This window comes from Dromaius novaehollandiae, chromosome Z (genome assembly GCF_036370855.1).
Source record: "Dromaius novaehollandiae isolate bDroNov1 chromosome Z, bDroNov1.hap1, whole genome shotgun sequence".
Classification (NCBI taxonomy): Eukaryota; Metazoa; Chordata; class Aves; order Casuariiformes; family Dromaiidae; genus Dromaius; species Dromaius novaehollandiae.
The window spans coordinates 67,362,581-67,382,312 of NC_088132.1; the positions used below are offsets into that span (position 1 = coordinate 67,362,581).

Genomic DNA, 19,732 nt, shown 5'->3' on the forward strand with positions numbered 1-19,732 from the left:
GTCCTTTGGCACGGAGTTCCACAATGTCACAGGCTGCTGCATGAGGAACTGCCTCCTTTTCTTGGGTATGAACCTGGCTCCCACCGCCTTTTTTGGGTTTGATTCTTGTACCAAAAGTGATGGTACAGTCGATTCCTATCCACCCTTTGCCTGCCAGTCATGATGTTGTAGTTTTCTGTATCCCTCCTTGTATTGTATTTTTTGAGGCAAAAGAGTCCTATTCTGTGTAATCTTTCCTTGCGCAGAAGCCAGCTCATCCCCATGATCACTCTTGTTGCCATTTTCTAATTTTTTCCCAGCTCTACTATAGCCTTTTTGAGGTGAGACCACCAGATCTGCACCTACTATAATGATATCATAATAATATGAATTATTCTTTTCTTAATAATTCCTAACATTAATTTGCCTTTTTTAATCACTGCCAAGCACAGAGATTGCATTTTTATGGAATCATTATAACTGAAAGAGCTAAGTCCTAAGTGGTAATGGATACATGACTATATGTATTTTCCTATGTGTATCACTTAACTCTTCCATCAGTAATCTCCAACCAGCCTAAAAGAATCCCATTTTTGTTTCTTTTAACAAGCTTCATTTGTACACATTGCCCTTTCCGACATCAAGCAGTGAAGTTCTTGGCCTTTATTGTTGCCATAGGGATAGTGAATTTAAGTACGTTATGGTACCTGTTACAGACTGATGAATCAGGTGTAAAATTCTGAAAAAGATCCAGCACACTGCTTAGTATTACATCAGGAGTTGCATTTTGTGACAGTTCTTGTAAGAAACGGACTCTCGTAACAAAATAGTGCAAAGCTTCCATTATTGGATTTATAATTTGCCAACAGTAATTTCATCTAAGTAAAAATAGGACTAAAAACAGATCAATTTGGTACATGTAGACAAGTATATTTTTAGAGAAAGTATTTGATACTCTTAAAATCAAATTTAAAAATGATCAATTCAGTAACTTAACTCTTCTTCCCAATTAATTAGCTTTCTCATTTTCCTCATTAAAATTTGCTTCCTTTTCCTTCTGTTTCATATTTATCTTTAGAAATCACAAGACTTTATAGTTTCTTTGGAACTCTATACTATAATCCTGTGAGCAAAGCATGGGACATCTCCACAGTTAATAGTATGAGGCCGAAATGTGGTGTTATTACAGCACAGTAAACATAAATCTTTCTTAATAGTGCAGTCATTATGATTTTTGGATACTGGCCATCAAACATTAAAATAATAACAGAAAATCAAATGAGTTTATTAAAAAACAATAAAGTATCAGAGTCAATATTACAGTATTGGAAATTTCAACTACATTGCTTCCATAATAACTTATGTCCATAAATTTAAGGTCATAGAAGACTGAGAGGTAATTGTTTCATTATAATCCACTGTACTTTTATACATTTTTATATTTGCTGAAGCTTGGGTAAGAAGCTTGAAGAGGAGAACGATGTAAAATGCATCAGAATTATAGATGTAGTTATAGAGGAACTCATTTGGGTATATGGCTACACAGAGAGAGTGAATATCTCTTTATGTAGAACATTCACGTTTTTTAACATAGATGCAGATAAAACATAGCTTTAGTCTGTGCTCTGGACCACTGAAATCATGGCTGAACTATGCAACACATGAATCTTGCAAAATAAATGATGATATACTACAGCATTGTTTATTCCATAAATGCTAAAAAAAAAAAAAAAGCATTGCTATTTTTCTGTGTAAGGTGTGCCCAATAGTCAAGGTATACAAGGCTTAAAAAAAGCCCTAAAAGCCTCTTAGAAAAGACAATGATGAAGTTTTGTAAATTAAAAAAATAAATAAATAGGCCATTTTAATTTTGGAAATGGGCAGATGATCAGCAGTGGTTGAATTATTGTGTTTTAAGATGCTGTGCCCCACCAGGTGTGACATGGTACCAAACTGTACATTTCAAACATGACAGTTTTTTCATGAGCTCCTCAAATATAATAATCAAAATCAAATCCAGTGATTTTAGAGCAGTAGTTGATTTGTTTCTTAAAAGGGTAAATTATCTGAGAAAAGTGCCGGAAGATTTAGATGCAAAATGCTAGTTAAGCACACCAAGCTGAATGCTGTGAGAGACATCAAAGACAGCTATAGAAAATAAGTCCAATCTGTGTCTGCTACTGTACGATCTGCTAGTCAAGCATCTGAAGAGCAGAATCAGAAAGAAAGGCCATCAACAAGGGCAACAATTGCTGTTTCATTCAGAGGACAACAGCTAATGCCACAGGCGTGCCGTCCCGCGGGGGAGAATTTCTCACCATTGCCTCATTCAGTCCAGGATCACAGTTCCTAGTGTCTGTCGTGTCTCCACTGCTAAGGAAGTGAAAGACTGTTCCTGTAGCTGCCACCCAGATAATATTAGGGGGAGGGGATGGGAAGAGGCAGGCATCTTTTCTTTTTCTTTTTTTTTTTTTTTTCATGTAGCTTCTGCTAAAAGCCAGGAGAAGTTAATACGTGTTAGACAGTGCTTACCACAGCATGTACATTCCTATTAGAGCTGAATGTACTATTGCAATTATAAATGGAGCTGCTGATTTCCAGGAGGTTAAAGAAAATAACAAAGGGCTTTAGATGTCTTCTGGTTTAGTTTTCTTTATATAAGCACATTCTGTTTTAACACTGTGCTTGCTTTTTCTTTGGCTAGTATTCGCTCTAGTAGGATTTGGAAATTTTGGTTCGTTCAGCTAATACTGTGTGATCTTCTGCTCTAGTCCCTGAATTATGACTATGAGTCCTTTTGTGAAAATGGAACAGAAGTTAACAAATGTTTCTCTGAATCCTTTAGGAAAATAATTGTAAATCCTTCTTGATCCAGTGTCTGAAACTACATGGTCTGTTTTAATTCAAGATTAGGAGCTGCAGGATCTGGCTGCAAGATGGCAATCTAATACTGTGCATCAGTAGTACCTGCCAAGGTTCTCCATTTTCCCCTAGTGTGCTTCTGAAGTAAAAAATATGCACACCTGTGTAAGGGGAGTGTGAGCAGAGGAAGGGGGGAGCATCTCGCAAGTGGCACAAAGGGGAAGGATGCAGCCCCGACCTGAGTGAGAAGCTGCTGTGCAGACAGGGCAGGGACGCATGGCAAGGATGTGCCCTCATCCCTTTTCAGTACATCTCCTTCTTGGAGATGGTGAGAGGGGACATCTTTTCCTTTTGATTTCACTGTGAAATTTAAATTGTGGACCCAGACGCAGGTTAAATTCTTTTTGCACCTTATTTGTTTAGAGTTGGTAAAAGTGCTTTGGGGATCATTTAATACAAGAGTTTCTGTGTTGAGTGGGCACCCTTAAAAGATGCCAATGTCAATGAAATTCACCATAAAGATTTGTTGGGATTTACCAGCAAGAGGAGATAAATGTGCCATGAACTGTCTGATATAGAAGAAAATGCGTGTGCCTATTTTTATGCACTCATCATGTTATGTTACCCAGCTCCTGCTAGGAATGGTAGTAACAGCATATAGAAGGGTACAGAGCATTTCCCATGCATAATTTGGAGTTCCCTTTAAAAGCATGTGGCTTTAAATAAAGGCAAAGCACAGAGGACAAAAAACAACAAAGCATAACATCTGTTTTGAATGCACACTGATAGATCTATTTTTCAGTAGATACACTGGTTATATAAGAAGGTAAATCTTGTTAAAGCTGTGGGGGATATCCAAGTTAAAGCATTGCACATCATGGCAATGCTAGATCCTTGTTTTACTTGAACAAAGAAACAGTGCATTTTTCTAGAACCAGCACAAAACTCAATGTCTAAACTGTAGTTTTGAACTGTTGTTATTTAACAGTAAGCAAATACTTCCAATTTTTCTCCAAAAACTGTCTCACTTCCAGGTAAGCAAAAGGTGGAATACTGATTTTTTTCTTAAGTCTTACTACCTGAAAAAGCAGGGCCTCTCCTCCTCAGTGCCAAAACATAATGTTTTTAAAGTGTAATATCCATATAAAGCCCCCTTTTGTTGAAGAGTCTTTATACAAGAGATTAAACAGACATGGGGATGGAAAAAAATGTTTTCGTTTATTCACGAGGTGTTCCTCTAACATTGCACCTTGGCTTTTCAATGGACTTATCTGTGTTTCCTTTAACAGTGCTTGAAATTACTTATAAATGGACAGATAATGAAATATAGTGTAGATCTTGCTGCACAAGGTGTTGAATTACTCTTGTTTAAAGGTAAGAGTCTAACACTGAAGGAACTTAGCATTTGATATTTCCAGTGATTAACAAGAATCACTCTCACCTGGGGACTAAACTACTGTGATATGCTACTGTTAGAGACTACAGAATTGAAAGCTGGTGCAAAATGTGGAATCTGACACTATGAGTACAAGTATAAACTTCCCATTAGTTCCTAGGCTGAGTTCAAGGTAACGGTTTTTATCTGTTGTGTCTGTGCCTTTCGTGATACCTTCACAGCCATAGGCAGTGGTAACAGTGGATCCTAAGCTCACCTCGACAGGGGCAAAGCTCCTCCTGGGAGGACTTTTCTAAGAGGTTTCCCAGCTTGTTCTGCTAGAGTCTGTCTGTTAATTTTCTAGTGAAAAAGTTGACTTTCTTTTTCCTCTTTTGTCAAAAGTGAAAACTGGAACTATGATGGTTCGGTGAGGGGATAATAGTAAAGTGACTAGAGCACATGCAGTTAGAAATTTTACGAGCTGATCATTGCATGTTTGTGCGTTCTGGCTACTGCAGCACATTTGAAGCAATGCATGGTGCCTTGCTGAAAGACTGAATTATTTTGTAGATAGGTACCCCGTGCTTCGTAGTAAAGTAAATATCTTTGTGATTATATATATTATAAAGAAAAGACTCATTCTTTGTAACTAACAATTTTCCTTTTAGCCTGGATTGTTTCAGCCAATTACTAGTTAACCGTGCAACTGAATGCTATTTTGCTATTTTTTCTTTGCTGCAGTCTCATGAATGCCACATATATGTGTTAGAATTAAGTTTATTACATAGTGAAAACTTGTTTTCTCTACTAAACTCAAAATCAGGAAGCAAAGATGAACGTGTGTGTGTGTGTGATTTTTTTCCTGAGAAGAAAACGTAAGAAAAAAATAGAGCTTGGAATCACTTGAAAAATATACCTGATCAGAGCGTATTCTATGGTAGCTGAATAACAGATTATTTAGGAAATGAGATAGGTAGTATAGGCATCCACAGTCCCCATAACAAAACTCTAGTTTCTCATTCTATCGCTCGTTGCTAAACGTTGTATAAATACTTGCATATTTATGTAAACACAAGTTTTCATAGTAGGACACATTTTACCAAGAGTAGAAAGTCTCCAGTCAGTAGGGTTTGAAAATAAAATAGCTTGTGATTATTAGCATCTGGCACAAAATAAGACATTACCAAGAGAAGTGCTGGCATTATTATGTGGAAGTGCCTTAAAATATGACAGACCTTGAAAGGAAACAAAAGACAATGACATCTGTAGAGGTGTTGAGCAGAACTGGAGGGATATGTAGTTTGCTTTGTCATTCTCTAACACCAGATACACTCTGTATAATATTGATACTTACAGCACTGTGACAAACTTAGAATGTGAGAAAGAGGTTAATACCCTTCCTGAGCCATTATTTAAAGTTCATAGCTGGCCTATTTTTAGGCCACCATGTGAGAAGATGTTGGCTGAAAATAGATACAGATCATGTGTCCTTGCAGAATATAGAACATCAGGACATTTCATTTCCAAAGAACATAATTGGGACTGGGAGCAGAATCTTCTTTCCTCTCACCTTTTTGCTTGTAGATTATAACTTTAGTTATACGATCACACACTTTTACATGAGTTATATTAACCTCTAAAATATTTAACTGATATTAATTTCAAATATCGTTCTAATGGGACAGATTATGTTAAAAATACAATTTGGACTAAAAAGCTGAGCCCTGACCAAATGTACACATATAAATATATGCATAGGTCTACATATAGATATATGTAGATAGTTAAATAGATAGATAAATGGATGTACACACACACATACACATCCACGCAAACACATGTGTATAAGATCTTTGTGTGGAAAAAAATGGGAATTTGATTACTATATAATACTCTGTCAATACATCTGCATAGTACCCTGTAAGTACATACGTTACATTACATACAGCTGTGTGGTCATTATGTTTCTCACTGTCACAGTATATCTCAATACACATTTGCTATGCCACCAGTCTGTGGTTATAACATATGACCTTATGAAGAACAGTAATGACAAGGCTTTTAAGGGCTTTCCTACGAAATAAAATAAATATAGATAAAAGTATTCATAAAAGCAGAGATTAAGATATAGTCTTAAGATAATTTGAAAATCTTTCTGAGTAAATTATAGGAACATATTTCTTATGGAAATAATCCTCAGCCTATATTTAATTCATAAAGTGGGTAATGTGCTTATACTTAAATACTATTAACAATTAAATAAATGTTAAACTTTGGACTAGCAGATGAACTTAAATTGCTTTAAAAAAGAATATTTGACTGATGTAAAAAGTGTGCCACTGCATATTCACCTACTTCCTGAAGTTGGCAAGTATCATGCATATGAGCTAATCACAGTTGCTGAGAGCACTGTTATCATTAGGCTCCATAGGTTCTAGTGCACATCTAATCCTGGAAGGAAAGCACAGGTGCAGATATTTAAGGTCTTAGTGATTGCATGCAGAGAGGAAGCACAGCATAGTTACTAAAAATGGATGATAGAAAGCTACTGGTATCTCCCCAGGCTTCTTGGATATATAATTTACATAGCCACTTCCTTCCTTGCTCCCTAGAAGAAATATATTCAGGATCTACAGATACTAAGGATGTATCCCATGCATCCTTGATCTGTCAAGTCTTGACTGTGATTTGGCTGCTAGTTATAATAAAACTATTTCTTTGTTACTCTGATACCACACACTCTCATTTATCTTGTTTACATTTTACACTAACTGGAGCTAGTGTCTCAAACATCCGCCTAAAATTACTTCAACACTTGTATTCGCTGAAGGCTGCTTTTTCTTTTATTATTTTTGATTTAGGGTGTTTCATTATGATACCTGTTCTACAGCTAATGATATCCCCAAATTAAATATCTTTTCCAAGACCAGTTAACCATTCTAAGATTTGCCATTCTTAAATTTGTCTGGTTACTGCATATTTAAACAATCTGATGCATTACTTTTATTCTAGCTGCTTTTACTAATTCACATAGACCAGTCTACTGCCAGTTTGCCTTCTCTTTCCTCCACATGATCTGCTATTGAGGCGGTTCTTGCTGTTTCCATTCCTACTTGCACTCCTCAGAATTTCTTATGTTCTTTGCATCTCCTGTGCTGCTTATGCATCTCTTTTCCCTGCAGCTACCAACATTAGTGAAAGTGGCACTCTTAAGCAAATTCTATCTTCCGGGCTGTCTGCCTGTCACTCTACTAAGATATTCCCAGAGACTTCATTATCATCTTTGCCATCTGATTATCTGTCTTCTGGAGCCAGCTCTACATGTCTTACCCTTTCATTTATAGTTGATCAGCATCCTCATGTATTGCTGCAAAACTTGGCCCCAGAATCTACGCTTTCATTATTTTACTACTTCTACAAGCTTGCGGTCCAGCACAGTGGCTGAATTTGGGTCATGACTTCCTTACATTTCTGTCACAAGTTGCTACTTACAACATAACATCACAGCCCCTCTGTCTGATCCCACTACAGTAGCCTTTTCAGTAGTTTCATTCAGAAGGCAATTAAAATGGTCTCATAATTAGCTTGTCCCTGTTCACATAATAAACCAGTGATGAAGGCTGGATTCAGAATTAAAAAGGGATTGTGCATCTGCCTTATCTTTCTTTTTATATCATTCCGATATATATAGATATGTACATATATAGCTGACACTGTAAATCTACTAAAATTCTAACACATACAGTCATTCAGGGTTCTGTCACATATTTCTCTAAGAAATCTACATAAATCTTCAGCTGTTTATAAATATTCTTTTTTCCCCACTTTAAGATGTTGTTTATAGATAAAGTATCAATGTTTAGGGGTTTTTGTGTTAGAAGAAGCTAGGAGTTTGTTGTTTATCCTGTGTCATTACATACAGTAGAACTTCATTGAATAGTTACAAATCAAATTAGAGGCAAACAGAAATTACTAAAAAACTCTAAACATAATTTCAGAGTGGATATTTCAAGCTCAGCTATCTGTGATTTATCCAGTATAATCAGTAAGGTTTAATTTAAGCCACTTAATCATTTTATAGAGAGAGGCTTTGAACCAATGGGCTTTTAATTCATAATAAGAAATAACTGTTAACCTAGTAATTAAGAAGATAACAGTATGTCTGATCCAGAGCTCTTGGAGAGCTTTTAACTCAGAGAACAAATCACCACTGATTTTTAAATAACTGTTTTCCTGGTTGTTGTTGTTATTGTGACAGCTAAACTGTATATATAAGGCCTAGATAAAGCACATTCTCTTGAGAGCTACCTCAGTTGCGGTGCACAGAGAATTGGAGAAGGAGGAAGAAGACAAAGAGGGAGAGATAAGATGGCCGAAAGAATTTCTTGCCTGTTGTTGTAGAGCACCTAATAAATTCTCAGTGGCAGTATTCCTAGCATCAAATTCTGCTTTTGATTAAACAAGTACAAATCAGAATTAGTCAACACACAAATTTATAGCCAGGCCGTAACTTTATTTTCTCCTAAGGCATGTTGAGCTTTTCCTGCCACCCAGTTCTTTGTTTCAGTACTGTGTTTTAGCCTCCAGTCAGTCCCCTACTACCTTTAAACACAGATTTTTCCTCCCTACTTTCATCCACACATTATTTTCTTCATACCTTTTCTTTCCACAGCAAGGCAAACTAGATTGTTCAGCTATCACATGCTGTTTTGCATTCTGACTGAAATATTTTTACACAACAAAGCACACAAATCAAATATATTATATTTTGCCTAATATAAGTCACATAAATGTAAGTGAAACTGGATGCCTTTGTGAAATTCTCTCATCTCTCTCTCTCTTTTTCTTTGTCTCTTTCTTTCTCATATGCTACTTTTCTTCATTGCAATCAGGTGAATCAAGCACTGTCCTGAGAATAGCAGCACTCTTTTCTGCACATTTCTAAAACAAAATAATTTTATTCTGGCAATTGGGTGAAACCTCATTGACTTTGGTGGATATAATAAGTATTCTTCATTCAGAATAGCTATAAGTAGCATTTGAGCTTCTTTTTGGAAGGATATAGTAGAAAAAGTAGTAGCTGCCACACAGATTGCATACAAAGTCAATCACAGATTTATTGGTGTTACCAAATGATTTCACTGTACTTTCAGTACAAATGCACAAGAATGAATATGGTTTCCAGAATCATCAGATTACCAGATAGAGGAGGTGGCTGGAAGCTTCAGAGACAGTGGAAAACCAGTCCTATAAATTATATAAACCCATGAACAAAGCAGACTAGACAGTTTTGCGTTTAGCAAAGCCAACTTTCTCCTGTTCCTTAATTATTGTTTCAGAAAAACAGGAGGTTTTCTTCATTCACTGTACAAGAAACACGATGACTAATTCACACCCTTCTGTGTACTAACACAAGTTTCTGAAACAGAAAGGTACCAATAGGATTCTGTAAACTGCACATCACTGAGGATTCACCTTTATGTCACAATTTAACAAAACATATATTTTAAATATGTAATCTCATTGGCTTAGTGGAACAACTTGAATATTCAAAATGCTTTGCTAAAACAAGATTTTATTGTCAAGTGTCACCTGCCTGAGATAATATTTAGTAAATGTAGTATTAGCGTGTATTTCTCACACACATGCACACACATGCGAGAATGAAGATATTAGGTTACTCTGGGACAGAAAGCTGAAATAGTGATCATTATATTCATTTGCAAATTGCAATTTATTTATTCAGTTAACAAAAGAGAGAAGTTTCCATAGCAACTGCTATATCATACAGCACTAATTTCATGTTACCTTATGTAACAGACGGTGGGTGATTTTTTTCTAAGTGCAGTTAGGAAATTTTTTCAGCAGCAATCACTGTGAGTATTACAAATGGTGAAGGAAAAACTTCAAGAGGTAGAGTTTGGTGAGCTAGCGCAAACTTTAGGTCCTCATCTGAATTATCAGAACTTTAGCGGCTTTTGAGATTAGCCAGCTATCTCACAATTACACACTTCCTTAAAACATTGTCTGTATCTCCGTTCTCATTTTGATACTTCTTGTCCTTTTCCCTGCTGGAAACCAAAATTAAAAGGCATAGAACATTTCAGAACATTAAAGAAGATTAATGCTAAATTCACTTAAAAAATAGCATAGTTCAGGAATGGATGGATGGTTGGAGGATTGAAAGCGTGGTTGGGTGCTGTCTTTTTCCTTTTTCTTTCTTTATTTCTTTTGCTCTTGTTTAATCTTCTAAATATATTAAAAGACCCAGAGAAGAGAAGCATAAGATGCTCAGAACTGCTCTCCCATAAGCTCAATTAAATCAATTAACAAGCCAAGAAAAAGATGGATATCTTTCATCAGACTGACTTTATTGGAAGGTTTGGTTGAACCATATATTCTCAGAAGGATTATCCTGTCTGCATTTGAATTTAATGTAATAATAATTCCAAAGCATAAAAAATGCATATAAGTAGTTGAATAGAAAGTTCTAATCAAGTAGGGAATGATAGAAGAGTATGCAGAAGGCCAACATTTAATCAAAGAAGCCAAGAAAACAGTCGGTCAAACCTATATCCCTTCAGCTTGCTAATGCATAAAAAAGATTACTTTCTCTTAGGAAACAGCAATACTACCATATGCACTTTTTAAGGCTGTCTTATCTTAAGTTGAGGTGAAGAGATCAAGCCAGAAAAAAAAGATCAACCAGTTTCAACTCAGCTCTGACAGAATCCAAGCAGGGGATTTCATTTAACATTTGGCTGGAAAGCATATTTTTATCTGCCGAAGTCAGTTAATCTCACAGCTGGCTGTAGGGTTTTCTGCGCTGGGGCAACACTGAGGGTCTTGGGGACCTCAGTGGTTTGAAAATGTAAACACAGAGGCTGTCCAATGGTTTTTAAGACAGCCAAGTTTATGTAGATTGCCTTTGCCCTGGAGATCACTGTATTTTCAGGATTGTATATAAGTTACCTCAGATCAGAGAATTCTGGGGCTTCTAAGATATAGCCACAGGGTAGCTATGTGCCTTGAGGCCAGAGAGTGAGGTGTTACAAAGTCCACACACCTGCAGTGTTAACTGAGCATCAAAATATCAAAATCCTGAGGAAAAGAGAATTGTGTTTCTCAGCATAACTCTAAACATAAATGATGGTATCCAAGTGCATGGAATACCCTATTGTAAGTGAAGTCCAAGCAAGGTCTCCATGTTAAAAGTGCCCTTGTTCAGCATGCAGACTGAAGGTTTATATCACAGCTTGGCCACAAGTGAAGCACTAGGCCTGTATTTCCCTGCAGAAAGCTGTAGAAGAAGATCAGTGTAACTGAAAAATGAAAAAGTCTTGGAAATGCCATTCAAAAAGAAATATGTACGTATGTCACTTTTACTTATCTGAATGAGCGAAATGTTTTTAAGTGAAAGATTCTGTATAGATGATTAAATGCAACGTACCGAAGCAAATTGAATAAACAATTTCACATGCACCAGAAATTAAGAATATTGTATCCCATTGCTCCATATGGATTTTCTGGCATTAAACACGTTGTGAGCTATGTAGTCATTCCCTCAATAAGGATACTAATCCTAGTCCTCCTGACTGTCTATTGTCATAAAATTTATAGAACTTAGTATCTGTGAGATTCCTCTTTTCTGACCATAATTGACCAATGGATCAAAAAGTTACAGGGAAGCATGAACACATACAGACTATGACTCCTCAAAAAACAGCTTAGATATATTTAATCTACTCATATACCCTCAACTCCCTCAATATCATGCTTTTTCCCATAGTTCCCCCATAATCACTTTCTCAATAATTTTTCCTTTGTGAGTTATTGCTAGGAGAAAAAATAACTTTCTCAATAAGGTGACTTATTCCTTTCAGTGATCAGGAAATTAAGACTGCTTCAGTTTCTTATTCAGTTCTTTCTCCTTTTACAGCAGAGTGTTAAGGAGAGACACTCAGGAAAAAAAATTGTGTTGTTGAAGTTATGCACCAGATTTTCACAGTACTATGTAGAAGTGACCTAATGAAACTATTTTGATGTGGCCATGTAGACTTTGATGGCCTACATATAAGAAGGACATGGTTTGTCAATGGAAGTAGTGGCTTTTATTTGATCAATTGGAATAGTGGACAACCTTTCAGGCACACAAGTCTTCCAAGAACTTTGTCTACTTTCTCCAGCTACAATTTTTTCCAGTCAGTCTAGAAGTACTATCTCAATCTAAAAATCTTGTCCTGAAGAAAGTGTCATAAAAACTCTTACAGATGCCATCATAGAAGTAGCAAGTACTTGGAAGGTCATAGTGTCTACCAAAAGAGTGTGTTTGTGATATAATTATTTTGTCACTCATAGGCAAATTATCCTGTGTTCAACAAACTCTTGGTTTAGCAAATGTCTTCCCTGTTGAACATTTGCTTGCATGAAATCCATTTGAGATAGTGTACTGTGATACATAGGACAGGACTGTTTTCTGTAGGAAAACAGTTTAAAAATACACTTTGTCTGTCTAGACCAAAATTACAGAATGCCAGATCCTCCTAAAAGTTTACCTCTCCAAATCTTTTCTCTGTAGTATCCTTTTTTGTTATGATTCCTTCATTTCTCAAGTCTGCAACAGCTAGGATCTGTGCAAGATCCTAAGAACTTGGGAGGAAGATGTCCATGACATTTTTCTGTTCTTGTAAATCTGGGTCAGCTTGAGCAGACTGAACAAAGCACCAGCATGGACAGGTACAGCATAAGGCTGCTCTGGTGAATGTCAGCCACATGCATCTTCTGTGGGATGCTCTTTTGACTGTGGGTTGCCAGAACACATCCCAGCCCAGTTCTCCTCTCTACATCCCTGTTACTCTTTTTCCTTGCCCCAGCTGCAGGGAAGACCAGTGTGAGCACTGCCCTGACCTGGAGCACCATGCCTGGCTCCTGTCGGCAGCCGCCTTCCCTCCAGCTCTCTAGCACTGTGTTGTAGCAGGCACAGTGCTGGCCAGGGTCGTGTCCTGGTTACAGCTAAGACAGCCTCGTGGCTGCCTCTGTATTTGTGACATCCTGAGACACACTGGAGCAGTCGTCCAGAAATGGCAGGTGTACTGAAGCCATCCAAAATTATAATTTTTGATGATTTAATATGACCTTGAGAAAATGGTCAGGAAGCCCAAGATGAATAATAAAGGTAGAAGGAGCCAACGTAATTACCTTAACTTAATCTCTTACATAAAGCAGACCATAGCACCTCCGACTTAGTTCTTATGTAACAGAGATCAGTATTTGAACTAGATCAACACTTGCTCCATTTAGGTCTGAATCATTCTTTCCCTTTAACCACTTTAGCAATATAATGCATTCCTAATCCTTTCCTAAGGCTTCACTTGGTATTTTCTTGGTGTAGAGGTGAAGACAAAAGCTTTATTATTTGTTCTAATTAAGACATCACTTTGTGGAGCATAAGCTGGTTGCAGTCGGGCTCCAAAGAATTAAAGAAAATATGAGTGAAAGATTTTTCTTTGCACAGAAAAAAGTCAACTTTTATTTTGATAGTTTGTTCTTCTGTTACCTTTGTTTTAAAACACCAAACTGTGTCTCCTAGCACTTTCTGAATTACATAAAACATGGTTAATAATCTTTACTGTTTCTTTCTCCCTAAGATGATATTTAAAGTAATATACAAGAACTTGAAATTGCAGCACTGCCTGTGATTAAGACTCACAGAAATGTTTTTTACTTGCTCTGAATGGTCTTATATTTAAATAAAAGAACACTATAGAAAAACAAAGCACTTAAAAATGACACATTTCCTCTCCCTCAGTAATTTTCCACCTTCTAACATCTTAAATAAGGAAAGTTTGTACTTTAGCATAAACTTTCATAGAAAACTAATCAATAAAATCAGTACATGACTAGAATATCATGGCTGAAATTACCGCAGCAGGGTGCCTATGCAGCTATGCCCGTAGTTTCCTTAGGCAACTCAGACTGAGCAGATAAGGTCTGTGTATACATGGATATATCTAGATATAGATTATATAGCAGGAGAGTAAGGTGGGTGGAAGCTGTATCCTGAAGAGGAAATGAGGTTCCAAAGGTGAAATTCCTGTGACTGGGGTGTATTTTGCTGTGTTTCTCCAAAAGAAAGCAATTCTTTTCCTTCTGGGTTTGGATGGGTCTGTGCAGAGGAATCACGCAGGTCTGAATTCTCACCTCTGTCTGTGTTCTGCTATGAAGTTATTAAAATATGTTACTTAGAAGTTCTCTTTTTTCCCAATTTCTTTTTTATTTTCTTCATCTGCTCCACTTTTCAGTTTTTATTCTAAACACTTGTTGTCCAGTTTCTGTGCTCTCTCTCTTTCAGGAACTTCAGTTTCTCAATCTCTTCTTTGAAGTCAACCTTCCTGCCTCTTTTTCCCATTCTTCTAGTTCTTTTGCATTTCCTCTTTTTGTTTTCCTCCCATCCTCTTTATCTCAGTAATACTCCACCTAGTTTTGTTTTTCTTTCATTCTGATCATGACTGTAGTTGAACCTTTCACTCTCCCTGCCTTTTCTGTGTTTATTCAGCAGCTTGTATACCATTTCAGCTCATTTTTTCCTTTCATTAGCGATTTCCTTTCTCTGCCTTCTAGATGTGCAAGAGGGAGCTTTTTCACTTTCAGAAGCAGAAAACAAGCAGCAAGTCTATTCTAAAATCCTTGAGCAAGGCAGAAAAGTAATAGTTATTGGCAGCTTTCTAGCATCAGCCAAGGCTGCAGACAGGCAGTCTCATACAGAACCAAGAGTGTAGTTTAGTGCTCCTGTGTGATGCCACCACACTGTTAGCAGTGGGAGCAGAGAATAACCTTTCCTTGCCAAAGAACCAGAGGCTGAAGCTTTACCTGAGAAAGGAAGTTCCCTGTTACCTATTTAGATGAGAAAAAGCACAGGTTTTTCCTCATCCTTAGAAAAACAAGCAAGTCAGGTGGAATCTCTTTTTAGTATTTATCCTGTCATACAGCATGTATTTAAAGGGATAACCTGGGACTACTTCTCTTGACTAAAAGAGTCAGCAGAATTCACTGATTATAAGTGCCTGTGGCACATCTCAGGTAGTTCACACCTTGCAGAGCTATTATCTGAGATTATTTTCAGATTCAGCCAAACAGCACCACAATCCGCTTTTATTTTTCTGCCTATTTTTACAAACAAGAAGACTAGGCCTTTTCTTTTTTTTAAGCTGAGATTCTCATGTCAAGTGCATAGATAGTAGTACCATAGTAGATAGTAGCAGCAGGAGCACCTGTGTCTTTTTCTGTGCTCAGTGGGAGTCATAGCCAGACTGTTCCTTTCTATAACTAGTAGCCTCCGAGTCATTATAAATCTCAGTGCTCTTTTCCTCCCATCTTTTCTGGCTTCCATTCCTGCTATGTATTCTTCTACATTTCAACTTTCCTGTAGCCCTAAAGAAATATACCCTTGTCTCAGATCCTTCTCATCCTATCTGAATCCAACACCTTTACAATTAGCTGTGGAGTCTCTACATGGTGGGGTGTTTCAGGCATGATAAATCACTCATAAGAAGGGGACCTATGGCAATCTGAGAGAGTGAGAGAGAGAGGCAGTACAGTGTTGAAAGGGGAGTTTCCATTGCTCATAAATAATTCTCAGATAAGATGTTCTTGATGAAATCATATTCCCACTGAATTCAATCGGAGTTTAGTGATTGACTTCAAAGATGTAACATCTTGCTCTTCATTCACTCTATCTTTAACCCAATAATTCTGGAATTAAATCTGCCTTAAACGATAATTATATAAAATTATATTATTTATTTATGTCCTTGACTCATTCCAGAAAAAGAAAGGAAGAAAAAAGCATATATAGTGTGTATGTCAGTAGAGAGATGTGATTGTGACCAAGGTCAAAGGAAATCGCTCTATTGCTCTTTGTCAAGAGTCAGTATTCAGTTTTGCTTAGAGACACTTCTGTTTCCACCTTGTCATTATATAATGACACTTCCTTGTGGGATTGTCATAAGATATCATAAGTCTCTCCTAGAAGTAGCAAAAGGAAGTAATTTTACCTTTTTTTTTTTTTTTGTGGAAAACAAGTCTTTGCTGGAGATAACTGATTTTTGCTTCCCAGGTGCCTAGTGATACATTTTGCTTCACATTGTTTTTCCAAGTTCCACTGGATTTATTTGGAAAGGATGTGATTTCTCTGGGAAAGGTAGTTGTTACTTCACTCTTATATCATGCCTATGCCTCTTAAATGACTCTGTAGCCCCACCTCCTTACCTGATGGCAGGAGACCAAATTGAAGAACCCATTAAACTTTTGTTCTTATGCTTAAAAATCTGTGGAATTGTCTGAATTTAGGAGGATTGGGTTAGAGATCATGTAGGCAAACTGGACACCCACAAATCCATGGTCCCTGATGGGATGCACCAATGAGTGTTGAGGGAGCTGGTGGATGTCATTGCTAGTCTACTCTCAATCATCTTTGAAAGGACATGGAGAATGGGAGAGGTGCCTAAAGACTGGAAGAAAGCCAATGTCATTCCAGTCTTCAAAAAGGGCAAGAAGAAGGACCCAGGAAACTACAGGCTAGTCAACCTCACCTCGATCCCTGGAAAGGTGATGGAACAGCTCACCCTGGATGCCATCTTTAAGCATGTGAAGGATCTCAGAAGGTGATCAGGAGAAGTCAGCCTGGATTCACCAAGGGGAAATCATGCTTAACCAACCTGATAGCCTTCTGCGAGGGAATGACTGGCTGGGTAGATGAGGGGAGAGCAGTGGATGCTGTCTACCTTGACTTCAGCAAGGCTTTCAACGCTGTCTCCCATAACATGCTCATAGGTAAGCTCAGGAAGTGCAGGCTAGATCAGTGGACAGTGAGGTGGATTGAGAACTGGCTGAATGGCAGAGCTCAGAGGGTTGTGACTGGTGGTGCAGTCCAGTTGGAGGCCTGTAGATAGCGGTGTCCCCCAGGGGTCAGTACTGGGTCCAGTATTGTTCAACTGATTCATCAGTGACCTGGACGAAGGGACAGAGCGCACCCTCAGCAAGTTTGCTGGTGATACACAACTGGGAGGAGTGGCTGGCACACCAGAGGCTGTGCTGCCATTCAGAGGGACCTCGACAGGCTGGAGAGGTGGGCAGAGAGGAACCTCATGAAGTTCAGCAAAGGGAAGTGGAGGGTCCTGCACCCAGGGAGGAATAACCCCAAGCACCAGTACAGACTGGGGGCTGACCTGCTGGAAAGCATCTCTGCAGAGAAGGACCTGGGAGTCCTGGTGGACAACAAGTTGACCATGAGCCAGCAATGTGCACTGGTGGCCAAGAAGGCCAATGGTATCCTGGGCTTCATTAGGAAGAGCATGGCCAACCCGCTGAGGGAGGTGACCCTCCCCTTCTGCTCAGCCTTGGGGAGGCCGCATCTGGAGTACTGTGTCCAGTTCTGGGCTCCCCAATACAAGAGACACATGGAGCTACTGGAGTGAGTCCAGTGAAGGGCTACTAAGATGATTAAGGGACTGGAGCATCTCTCCTATGAGGAAAGGCTGAGAGAGCTGAGCCTGTTCAGCCTGGAGAAGAGAAGACTGAGGGAGGATCTCGTCAATGTGTATAAGTATCTGAAGGGAGGGTGTAGAGAGGATGGGGCCAGACTCTTTTCAGTGGTGCCCAGCAACAGGAGAGGCAATGGGCACAAACTGAAACACCGGAAGTTCCTTCTGAACATGAGGAAAAACGTCTTTACTGTGAGGGTGGCTGAGCACTGGAACAGGTTGTCCAGAGAGGTTGTGGAGTCTCCTTCCTTGGAGATATTCAGAAGCCACCTGGACACAATCCTGGGCAACATGCTGTAGGTGACCCTGCATGAGCAGGGGAGTTGGACTACGTGATCTCCAGAGGTCCCTTCCAACCTCAACCATTTTGTGATTCTGTGATTCTCATCATGTCTACTAGCATGCTATCAAACAGGAGTAGGAGGAGAAGGAAGGAATTTGTCTGAATTGTGGACAAATATATCTGCTGCACAGAGAGCAGGCTGCATGGGATATAAGTGATATATAAGCATGGGATAGCAGATCCATAGAAAGAGCAACATGCAGGAGGAATGTGAGGAGGCTTCAAGTAGTCGCAGTCAGGGTGGGTGAGAGCTCTGGTAGCTGGGATGCCTCCTTTGCATCGATCGCTAAGGCTTTGCTTGGTGTAGGAAATGCTTGGCATACTCCACTGACACTGAAATAATATTTAGTTTTCCAAAGCAGCTAGGTGACTGCTGGCTGTATGTTCATTTTATTTTGTCTCTGAATTTATATACAGATTATCGTATATGCTCTCCCTGTCATGTTTTGGTTGCTAATTCAGTAGCTGTTGCTTGCCCAAACCCCTCTTCATATGTAATACTGATTAGTCCCAGTTTTTCAATATGCTGTTTACAGCTGTATAACAACTGACCATGTTAGTTTTCCTAGGACAAAGTAAGGTCTGCAAGATTTAATTTAAAATTCCTTTAGGACTTGTTCATTTTTTGATTTAAAGTAGGAAGAACATTTGTAACTCTTTGGTGCTACTCTCACGTAGATGTGCTCAGAGTTAGCTCTGTAAATATAAATAGTCCTGGTGGGAAATACCCTGTACCTGTAGCACCTAGGAAGGAGCTTCCTAGGACCTGTGGCAGTCATAGGAAGACAGTAGTGCTTTCTGGATAAAACGGTCTACTGTATATGCATTTCTTTGAAGGGCAAGAGTGTTTGCCTCTGTGTTTAGTGATATGAATTAAACTCTGGGATGGGAATTTTCCTGTTGATTTCAGTTGGCTCCGCAGCCAACTATAATGTGTGGTATAATATGACCACTGCAGTTGCAGTGGTATTTGCAGTTACTATCAGAAAGATGTTACTGATGTAATATTTAAAAACACAGGGCTAAACTTTCTACTGGCATAACTTTAATCACTTAATAGAAGTATTGCAGGCCAATCTTATCCATATTCTTTTGCAAGTTAGCAGCCAGTGTAATTCCTATTAAATTAATTAAATTAAATTAATGTATTTATTTGCTGACTATTATTATCATTTTGTTTCCTTCCCATTTAGGAGATTGTCAACTTCAATTGTCGCAAGCTGGTTGCTACGATGCCTCTTTTCGCTAACGCAGATCCAAATTTTGTGACTGCCATGCTGAGCAAGCTGCGATTTGAGGTGTTCCAGCCTGGCGATTATATTATCCGAGAAGGCGCTGTGGGTAAAAAGATGTACTTCATTCAGCACGGTGTCGCTGGTGTCATCACCAAATCCAACAAGGAGTTGAAGCTGACAGATGGCTCTTACTTTGGAGGTGAGTAGGAAGAAAATGAATGATAACATTGAAGTGGATGCACTAGAATAAAACATGTTCAAATATCAGACATATAGAGACATCAGAATAGGTCTGCCAAATGTGTGTTGCCTGGGTAATTCCAAATGCAGGGAAAAGTGCATTAAGTATTTCTGAATAATACCTTTTGAGTCTGCTTGCTGTTGAAAGGATAGCTAT

General features: G+C 38.3%; 1 protein-coding gene across 1 annotated transcript in view; it reads left to right on the forward strand.

Annotated features, from left to right (window-relative positions):
* Positions 1 to 19,732, forward strand: part of LOC112984010 (potassium/sodium hyperpolarization-activated cyclic nucleotide-gated channel 1) — a 208,519-nt gene that overhangs the window by 165,662 nt on the left and 23,125 nt on the right. Inside the window, exon 6 of the mRNA XM_064501737.1 lies at positions 19,294 to 19,534. Coding sequence (XP_064357807.1) covers positions 19,294 to 19,534 — 241 coding nt within the window. The remainder of the gene's footprint in view (positions 1 to 19,293; positions 19,535 to 19,732) is intronic.